The 11,134-nt window shown below is 36.0% G+C and overlaps 1 protein-coding gene across 1 annotated transcript in view; it reads right to left on the bottom strand.

Moving 5' to 3' along the window:
* Positions 1–11,134, bottom strand: part of KIAA1524 (KIAA1524 ortholog) — a 61,783-nt gene that overhangs the window by 44,168 nt on the left and 6,481 nt on the right. Inside the window, exons 2-7 of the mRNA XM_006873312.1 lie at positions 10,359–10,506; positions 7,485–7,597; positions 6,198–6,292; positions 5,384–5,480; positions 4,055–4,177; positions 3,752–3,897 (exon numbers count right to left, since the gene is read on the bottom strand). Of these exons, the coding sequence (XP_006873374.1) occupies positions 3,752–3,897; positions 4,055–4,177; positions 5,384–5,480; positions 6,198–6,292; positions 7,485–7,597; positions 10,359–10,506 (722 nt within the window). The remainder of the gene's footprint in view (positions 1–3,751; positions 3,898–4,054; positions 4,178–5,383; positions 5,481–6,197; positions 6,293–7,484; positions 7,598–10,358; positions 10,507–11,134) is intronic.

Genomic DNA, 11,134 nt, shown 5'->3' with positions numbered 1-11,134 from the left:
AGTAAGCTGTTTGCCCAGGAGCCAAAAAGGCACATGGTCGGGTCCCCTCAGAGCAAACTCCCTTGCAAGACTAAGACTCAAGGGGAATACACGAGCAGGCATGCAGATCTGGCTGATGACCACATTGGTTACTGACAAGGGGACGAGGGGGAAAAAACAACAATGAAGTTGGGATCTAAGATCGACCACATCTAACAGACTCCTATGAACCCGGGAGGAGACCTGAATAGCCAGCAGTTACAGCAAGACCCAGGGACTCCTGGGCCCAGAGGCAGTGATATGGCCACAGAGGACTAGAGTGGAGAATGAAGCGTTCAGCTGATATGAAATGAGGGGAGATGGGCAAAAGGAAATGGGTATAAGACTCTTGTGATACAACAGTTAATAACTGCCATCAGGATTGACTGTGAGGGCCGGAAATGTAAAGGTAGATGTTTTTTGAAAAAACGAGGGGAGTGATTGATTTTGCAGCCTACGAGCGGAGGTCCCTGGGACCACCAAGTGAGAAGAGTGGAGAGCGTGACCCTACCCAGAATGGCTGTAAAGCCAGGCATGGAGACAGAGATAATGACGAGGACAGATGGAGTGGCTTGGGACATGGGAATCAGGGAGCAAGAGGGGCTGTGTGCTGACAGCCAGGGGGCCGGCCTGTGGGGTGTATCCTTTGGTTATTTGATGAAGCATGGACGGGGTTATAACCACTGAATGAAATGAAATACGATAGGATGAATGTGAAGCTGATGTTCTCCCATATAAACCCACATAATTCACAATAAAAACTTCAAAAAAAAAAAATTTCGAAGTACACAGAGGCAATCTAATGAATTAGGCAGTTGCTTATTATGCATTATGCTCTCTATGAATGGTGTATCCCAAATTTGAGAGTTCCAAGTTTTAGGATGGAGGCAAAAAGACAGGTGATAACAGAATGCAATGCCAAACACAACACAACACTAAGACAGAGGTACGTAGGAGTAGATGTGGAAAGAGGATCGGTACCAAACCAATACTTGGCAAAGCAGGTGTGGTTGGGTGAGATTCTCAGACTTGAGTTTTAAGTTTAAAGAGTTTTATATAAGATGGGAAGGAGCCCTTGTAGCATAGTGGAGTACATGTTGGGATGCTAACCCAAAGGTCTGCACTTCGAATCTACCAGTCACTCCACAGAAATAAGATGAGGCACTCTGCTCCTGTAAAGATCTAGTCTTGGAAACCCTATAGAGGGTCGGGCACACAATCACCACCACCGCCATATAAAATGGGGAAAGCTTAATCTAGTGGAAATGAGAGGAGACAACACAGAGTTACAAAAAAAGGATCTAATGAAGTTAAGTCTATTAATTTTCTGATAATGATTAGAAAAAGGACATGAGATTAGAAATGTGAAGAATTAAGCCTGAGAGGTCTCTAAGGCCAAGGTTTTGAAAGGCAATTGTGAGAATTTTGATATTAATCTTGAATACAATTACAAGTCATAGATTTAAAAATGGATATATGGTTGCAGTAATAATATTGAAGCTGCCAAGGATTTCATTTTACTTGGACCTACAATCAATGCTTATAGAAGCAGCAATCAAGAAATCAAAAATTTTATTGAATCAGGTAAATGTGCTGCAAAAGCTCTCTTTTAAGTGTTAAAAACAAATATCACTTTGAGGACTAAAGTGCACCTGATCCAAGTTATGTTTCAACTACTTCATATTCATGTGAAAGCTGAACAGTGAATAAGGAAGACTACACAAGAAATGATGCATTTGAATTATAATGCTGGCAAAGAATATTGAAAGTATCATTCATTGCCAGAAAAACAAACAAATCTGTATTAAAAGTCCAACCAGAATGTACCTGAGAAATGAGGATAACAAGATTTCATCTCATATACTTTGGATCTGTTATCATGAAATTGAAAAGATAAAACATTCAGGAATCTCAATGAACCCCAGGAAGGATAGACCCCAAAAGAAAATCACTGAGACATAACATAATCAAGTTCTCAAAAATCAAAGATAAGGAGACACTCCTGAAAGCAGCTAGAGAAAACAGAAATGTTATATACAAAGGCAAGCAAGTCAGATTAAGCTAAGAGTTCTCAGCAGAAACCATACAAGCAAAAGGGCAATGGGGAGACATATATAAAACCATGAAAGAAAAAAATTGCCACCCAAGAATCCTTTATTCAGCAAAGCTATCAATCAAATACGATGGTGTAATCAAAATATCCCATGATAAACAGAAGCTAAGGGATTTTGTCAAAACCAACCCTGCATTACTAAACATACTAAAGGGAGGTTTGTGGACTGAGAACCAACAATAACAACCAGAGATTGACACACGTGGTAGCACCTCCCAGAATTAAATGGACAGAAGGAGGAGTCAAGAAAAGAACAAAACTATAAGAACAAACAGAGAATCTGGGAGGTCTATGATCAAAACAATTACAATGTAAAAGAAGATAAACATGTAAGAACAGAGATCCAGATGGTTAGAAAGTCAGGTAGGTTACAGGATAAAATAGACTGCACTAAATGAAGAGAAAAGTTAATGGACTATAAGGCAAACTCAAAGAAAATTAACACTTCACAACACACCAAGAAAGTGAAAATCCAAGAACACGGAAACATTAAAACTGAAAGGAAACTCACAAGAAAGAACACAAAAAGCATGAACTCAACAAAGGATGACATACAGAACAAAGAAAGCAACACCACAAAAAACAAACATAATGGCAGCAATTAATCCATAACTATTGATAATTACACTGAATGTAAACAGATTAAATGCACCTGTTAACAGACTGGGGGGGGGGCAGAATATATAAGAACACAAGATCCTTTAATATGCTGTTTGCAAGAGACACATCTCACACATAGAGATAAAAGCAGATTAAAAGTCAAAGGATGGAAAAATATACCAAGCTAATTGCAATCAAAAAAGAACAGGAGTGGCAGTACTAATCTCTGATAAAATAAACTTTAAGGCAAAAACCACCATAATAGATAAAATGGACATTATCCCATGATTAAAGGGACAACTGAACAAGATGACATAACCCTAATAAATATCTATGCTCCCAAATGAAAGAGCTCCAAAATACATAAAGAAAACTCTAATAGATTTGAAGAAAGAAATAGGTTAATCAATAATAATAATGGGTGATTTTAATACACCACTTTCAAAAATGGATAGAACAACCAGAAAGAAACTTAACAAAGACACAGAAGAAGTAAACAACACAATCAGACAACTGGATCTCATAGATGTGTATAAAGCATTCAATCCAACAACTGCACAATACACATTCTTTTCCAGTGCACATGGAACATTCTCCAGAATAGACCATGTATTAGGCCACAAAACAAATCTCCATAAATTTCAAAATATCAAAATACTACAAACATCTTCTCAGACCACAATGCTATCAAATTAGAAATCAACAATAGGAAGACCAAGGAAACGCAGTTAAATACATGGAAACTGAAAAAACACCTTGCTGAAAGTAACTGGGTAGTAGAAGAAATTAAATGTGAATTCACAAAGTTCCTGGAAACAAATGAGAAAGAAAATACAATATACCAAGTTTGCAGGGTGTACCCTTTGGTTAGTTGATGATGCATGGAGGGGATTGTACCATGGCAATTAAACGATATAAGATAGGATGAATGTAAAACTAATGTTCTCCCATGTAAACTATCACATAATTCACAATAAAACATTAAAAAAAAAAAGTTCTAAAGTTACCAAAGGATCATACCTGGTAAGATAATCAGCAATTTTGGGGTTTTTAAGGAGATCCATTAGCAGGTCAACCGAATACTTTCTAGTTAGTGTGCCATCACCGTTTACGAGAATGTTAAAAATTAACTGAAAAGTCTGATGAATGTTTCGAGCGTGGAACAGCTTAAAAACAAATTATAGAAAAATTACAAAAAAGTAAAAAATAAAAGTTGAATCTGACACCATTTAAACATGTAACAAAAGGCCTCAATAACTTTTAAAATATTAGAAATTATACACTCAAAATACCTTCATAGATAATGTAGTAAACCATATTTACCTTTTCCCCAACCTCTTCATTTAATGTCAAACTGGATAGTATCGAAAGAGCAAATACAACCACAGTCAAACTACTATGAGCCAAGTAGGTTATAAGAGTTCGATAAAAAGATTTCACATTATTCTGAGGAAGGAAAAAAAAAAGAATGAATTTTAAATTGGGCTTAAAATTTGGTAAATTGTTAGCAAACACCATAAGCAATTCTATTAAAAAAAAATTGTAACTTTCAAAAGATGTCTTACAGTGCTCCAAGAAAGTCACAGGATGACAAAGCTTTTAAGTGTATGTTTATCTTTATTGAAGACAAGCAAAATCTTAAAAGCTGTTATAAACAAAAAGCATTTATGTAAATATATAACTTAGTTAATGTGCCTAAATGAGTGTAAGATAAAATGTTGCCAAGTTTCACCATTTTAAAATACATAATACACTGACAGTAAATCTGGGTGGCAATTCTAATAGTTTAAAAGGAACAACTGGGAAGTGGAAATTGAAGATCTACCTTAAACACTACAAGACAAGTTATTTAGATTTCTTTTAAGTTAGGATAAAGGAAGCACAATGAGGAACCTTATAATTATGGTAAAAAGCAAAATACTGACAAAACTAGAGAATTATTTTGTGTTACACATGTTAGCTTTATCATCCTTGTTGATTATCATTTAAATTTAAAGCATCATTTCAGGGAAAAGCCAAGATGGGTTCTTTCATACATTGCTTGCTGATAAACCAAACACACTACTGTATAATCAATTTTGACTCAGAGAGATCCTATAGGACAGAGTAGAACTGCTCTACAGGATTTATGCAGGAGCAAACAGTCTATCTTTCTCCAGCAGAGTGGAGAAGAGTAGTTGGCACGTTCCAAAGCTGACCTTTGCTTAGCAACCCAATGTTTTTACCACTATACCACCAAGCACTATAGGGCTCCTTTAACGCATAGGCACTTATTCAACAATCTTTTTGGTGCAGTTGTTATTGATTTTGTGGAAACAAAAGACTGAGGTAAATGGGATAAATTGCTAGTGATGTACCTCCTGTCTATTAAGAACAAAACAATTTAGCATTCTTTAATATCATTCAGTGTGACAAGAAATGGGATGTTATGAAGACATAACTTTTAGAATTTAACATCTGTATTACTCCTTATGACCTTTAAATACAGCAGATAAAAAGGCTGTATTTATATGCCAATCTCATTCTTCATAATCTTTGAAGGTCCAGTTAGACTAAACATGAGAATCCTTAGGAACAATATGGATAAAATTTTCTATAAGTATAGAATCCACCACTAAACAAGTAAGAAACATTTAAAAATAAGCATCTTACCAAAGTCTTTATATGAGTTTGAACAGAAATATTGTGTCGACAGAGATTTGCCAATAATCCCAGACAAGGCATAGTTAACTCATCTTCAGAAGACTGACTGTTGTTTTAGTTTTATGTATATAATAAAAGGAAAAGCATTAGATTTTTAATCTACTCAAAATGATACAGTAATTTATACTTTACAATTTTTTCTATAAACAAAAAAGTAAACATTCCTAAGATGCAAATTTAAAAAATCTACTACATTAAATAAGATTATTCATTTTAGATTCTGAATACAAATAGTCTCATTCAATTGTCTCATACCCACTGCCATGGAGTGGATTAGACTCACAGTGACCCTCTCTAGGGCAGAGCAGAACTGCTTCATAGGGGTTCCTGAGATGGTAACTCTTTATGGGAGCAGACCTTTTCTCCCTTGCAGCTAGCTGATGGGTTTGAACTACCAAGCTTGCAGTTAGCATCCCGGTACACCACTGCACCACCAGGGTTACTTAACTGCATCAGAAATATGGAAATAACTGTCAGAGTGACCATGTGCTACTTCATCAGTAAATTTCTCTTAGTAAGAAAATTAACAATGTTCAGTTTCAATAACCATTATTTTGGCCCCAAACAGTTCACTTAATAAACTTTTGTTATGAAAATTAACATATAACTTCTTCACATTTAATCCTGATTTTATTAAGAGGAACAACAAAAATCAGTCTTACACAGTTTAAAAAGTTGAAAATTTATCTAAGACAAATTTAATGCCTTTTACTTGAAAACAAACTGATTATTTCATGTTTACGTAATGAAATTGCATACTCACATGTGATCTATCAGAAATGTAATTAACTCATCTATATTGGCACCAGAATGGAAAATTTTGATGTTATATGTTAACCTCTGCAGAAGTTGAATGCACTGAAAATAATAAAAGTTATTAATGTAAACACATTAAGAACATATTGCCTACTCACAAGAACAAACTATAGTGCATATTCTGAGCATGTCATCATTTTCTGAGACAGTTTAGGCTAACAACTTTTCTATTTCTTAAGTGTTTCTATCTTTATAAACAAAAGAAACACCAAGTAAAAAGACTACTTAATGTTCTTCTCCTGATTCACATATTTCTATACATTCTACTCCAATATATCTTGCCATAAATTCGGTGCACTTAAACGTCTTGTATACAGGTTGAAAAACACTATATGCTATTAATTTTACTATCTCTAAAATTGCATGTCTATCAACTGAATTTTAGGTTTTCAGTAACACTGTGTATGGCCTCATTTTGCTTTTTGTTATGCTTCCTAAACAGATTGATACTAGACAGCAGCTCAATTATAATTTTAATATGAATAGTTTACATTTCAAGGCACAGATATCTATGATTATAAGTGTCCAAGTAGTTATGATGTAGATTTGGTTTTCTTCAATAATGGTGCTAAATGTGGATTAGCTTCCCTTTTAAAAGAATATTAAACAACCACTGCCACAGAGTCAACTCATATTCACAGCAACCCTATATAGGGTTTTTGAGATTGCTAATCTTTAAAAGGAGCTCTAGTAGCGTATTGGTTACGAATCGGGCTGCCAATCTCACAGTCAGCAGTTCGAAACTACCAGCTGTTCGGTGGGAGAAAGATGAGGCTTTCTGCTCCCATAAAGATTTACAGCCTCAGAAACCCTGTACAGGGTCACTATAAGTCGGAACCAACTCCACGGCACAAAACAACAACAACAACAATCTTTACAGGATCGGACAGCCCCAACTTTTTCCCTCGGAGTGGCTGGTGGTTTGAAGTGTCAACCTTGTGGTTACCATCCCAGTGCTTATCCTACAGTGCCACCAAATCATAACTAGCTGGGGCTTCTGTGGAGTGGCTGGTGGGTTTGAACTGCCAACCTTGTGGTTAGCAAGCCAGTGCTGATCCTACAGTGCTACTAGCTTCTATTATTTTTTAATTTTATTCATAACTGTGCCAGATAATATAGTGCTATGTCAACATATGTACTACTAGTTGACAGTTTATAAGACATTATCAATTTTGTTCTAAAAATAAGGAGAAAACCAGGTGGTAAGTAATGAAGCACTGTAAGGTGTCTGTACCTGTAAAAATACTGAATCGTTGTGGCAAGCACTGCTCCGACAAACTACTCCAGCCAGCACACTATTCAGATTGTATGCATTCTGAAGACAATCTTTAGTTTCATTATCTAAAGCTTTAAATCAAATGACAAAAAATACATCATTTTCATATACAATCTATCACATACAGCTAAAAGATAAACATTTTAGGATTTACTTAATATTTAATTTATCCTATAAAAACTAAATATGGCTACTGTTTTGATATTTTCCAATTCAAAAGTTTAATCACAAAAATTTTATGAGCTGGAAAAAGGAAAGGGGATATGAGTTTTCTCTTTTTCAACTTACAAACGATTTCTCTATGTGGAATGAATCTCAAGGAAAAAAATTTATTTTACATATTTATAGAATTTGTACTATTAAGGTAATTACTTTAAAAACCAGTCTTATGCTTAAATGTCAGAAGGGACTGCCATTTTCATAGAAACTATTGATGATTATCAGAATTGGCAGAACTTTTTTGGAAAGCAATTTAGTTTGGAAAGCAATTAAGTTGAAGACTGACTTAGAAATCCTAGTGAGAATTTATTTACTCAGAGACATAAGCACTACTGATTTTAAAAACAAAACAAAAACAAAAACTCAAAAAAAAACAAAAGTGCCTATCATTGGGGGAATGGTTAAATAAATAATACCAAAATAATCCCTGAAACCCACTGCTATTGAGAAGATTCCAACTCATGTTGTTGTCGTTAGGTGCCATCAACTTGGTTCTGATTCATAGCAACCCTATGCACAAAAGAACGAACCACTCACTACCCGGTTCTGAGCCATCCTCAGAATTGTTGTTACACTTGAGTCCAATGTTGCTGTCACTGTGTCACTCCATCTCACTGGGAGGTCTTCCTCTTCCAACTCACAGCAATCCTATAAAGGGAGGTCTTCCTCTTCCAACTCACAGCAATCCTATAAATCTTTATGGGAATTGTTGTTGTTGTTAAGTGCCATGAAGTCAGTTCCGACCCATAGCAACCCTGAACAGGGTTTCTGAGGCTCTAAATCTTTACGGGAGCAGCTGGTAGTTTCAAACTGCTGCCCTTGTGGTTCACAGCCAATTCGTAACCACTATGCTACTAGAGCTCCTTACTGTATGGGAATAGACAACCTCATTTTTCTCATGTGGAGCTGCTGGTGGTTATGAACCACTTGCAGCCTAACACTTAACGCACTATACTACCAGGGCTGGTGTTGTTGTTAAGTGCCACTGAGTCAGTTTTGACTCATAGTGACCCATGTTGCTGTTAAGTGCTGTTGAGTTGGTTCTGACTCATGGCGACCTTATATAAGGTTTCCTAGGAGCAGCTGGTGGGTTTGAACTGCCGACCTTGTGAATAGCAGTCCAGTGCATATCCTACAGTGCCACACCAGGAATCCTACACAAGTGACCCCCAATAGTGTTTCAGTGGAGCAGCTAGTGGATTTGATCCATCAGCCTTGTAGTTAGCAGTCCAGTGCTTATCCTACTGTGCCACCCTAGAACTCCATTATAATAGAGATGTTGTTGTTGCTAAGTGCCATGGAACTGGTTCTGACCCATAGCGATCCTGCTTAGGGTTTCCAAGGAGCGGTTAGTGGTTTTGAACTGTCAACCTTGCAGTTCAAACTGACCTTGGCATTATCCTGCAGTGCCACACCAGGACTCCAAAATAATAAAGATATTGATATAGAAATACATGTAAGGTATATTTTATTAATAAACAAAAATGACAAGACAGGTTATAAATCATGTTGTCCCATGATACCATTTTTTACTTAAAAACATCAAAAGGCCAAAAATTACCTGTTATAGCATAGGAAAAAATCTAGAAAAACACAAACAATTTAGAAATATTATCTCCAGAGGTGAAAATGATGAATATTGGTTTTGATGGACAGACTCATACCATTATTTTCCTTATATATGCAATGTTTAGTGCACAAATAATCAGCCACAGTAAGAACCACAAAGAGCCACAAATAATTCTTTTAATTAAGTTGAACTAAAACTAAAGATCTCACTCCTCATTCTACTAACATTTCAAGTGATCAATAACCACATGTGGTTGTTGTTAAATGTCACTGAGTTGGTTCCAACTCATAACAACCCTCTATTTCTAAGGAGCAGTGGTTTGAATTACTGACCATGTGGTTAGCAATCCAGTGCTTATCCGATAGTGGCACACTAGGACACATGTGGTTTATGGCTACTATATTGGATGACATAAAAAGTTTTTCCAAACAACAACAACAAGCTCTTTTAACGCTTCTGGGTCACTGGAATTTCATATAAGTAATAATTTTATAATCTTACCAAGAAAAATCCCCCAAAATGCAAATGAGAAAGAAAGGTGACTATTAAATGAAAAATTAAAAAATAACAATGGGTGCAAATATGAAAAGAGTAATACCAACATCAGTTCTAAGTTCAATATAGTCTGTAAAGTATGGTTTCTGATCACTAGCTATGATTTTTCTAAATAGTATCCTTAACACTGTCATTACACATATATTTTTCATTTTAAATTCAAAGGTCAGCATTTCCCAAAGTACATTCTTTTCTATAGAACACCGAACCTTTGATATGCTTCAGATATCTTGGTCTTAAATGTTTAAGAAATAATACACAAAATATTCTTGTTTCAAGAGATTCACAATGTACAAATGCTCAAAAAATATATAAAACATTCTCATTTCAAAAGATTCATAATGCATAACTGCTCTGATAATACCTGTAATTTAAAAAAAAAACTTTGAATGTGAGTTATTCTCCAAAAGGATTCTGCAACTAAATCTGCTCTTTAAAAAATAATTACTTCATACATCTCTAAAAAGTAAAAGGAATGAAATAATTACCTAATTGAGATAGCAAACTAATAATACTTAAGATAAGCGGAGCACTTATGTTCGGATCTTCAAGTAGCTCTACAAGGCAGCTCAAGCATTCACTTGGTAATATCTGATTTGATGTAAACAACCGTGTGAGTTTCTGTCCAGAAATTACCTATAAAATAAGTAAAATGTGTAAGTTAAGAACTGGCAAATTTTATCTCTTCTGCATTTCAAAGAAAACTCAGTTCTACCAAAATGTCACTGACACTCAATTTAGAAACTTCACACAGGTTTCTTCTTCCCTGCTGGAGGATAACCAATCTCCTTTCTCATTAGGTCTTAGGATTTAGATTAATTTCCCCCAGAAGCTTTCCTTATCTAAACCTCTTCCCCAACAAGATTGTGTTGTTGTCAGGTGCCATCGAGTCAGAACCGACTCATTGCGACCCCATACACAGCAGAACGAAATAATGTCCAATCCTGGGCCAACCTCACTACCACTGCCACACTTGAGTCCATCAATGCTGCCACCTGGCCAAACCATCTCGTTAGGGGTCTTCCTCTTTTTCTCTGACCCTCCACCTTACTCAGCATGACATCCTTCTCCAGCGACTGTTTCCTCCGAACAATATGTCCAAAGTATGAGGGACGAAGCTTAGCCACCCTGGCCTCCAAGGAGCACTCTGGCTGCACTTCTTCCAAAACAGGTCTACTGGTTCTTTTGGCAGACCATGGCACTTTCAGTATTCTCCTCCAACACCACAACTCAAAGGCATCAATTCTTCTACGATCTTCCTTAT

The sequence above is a fragment of the Chrysochloris asiatica genome, unplaced genomic scaffold (genome assembly GCF_000296735.1).
Source record: "Chrysochloris asiatica unplaced genomic scaffold, ChrAsi1.0 scaffold00236, whole genome shotgun sequence".
NCBI lineage: Eukaryota > Metazoa > Chordata > Mammalia > Afrosoricida > Chrysochloridae > Chrysochloris > Chrysochloris asiatica.
Note: the sequence above shows the minus strand (reverse complement) of the source record. Positions and strands in the feature narration are given on the sequence as shown.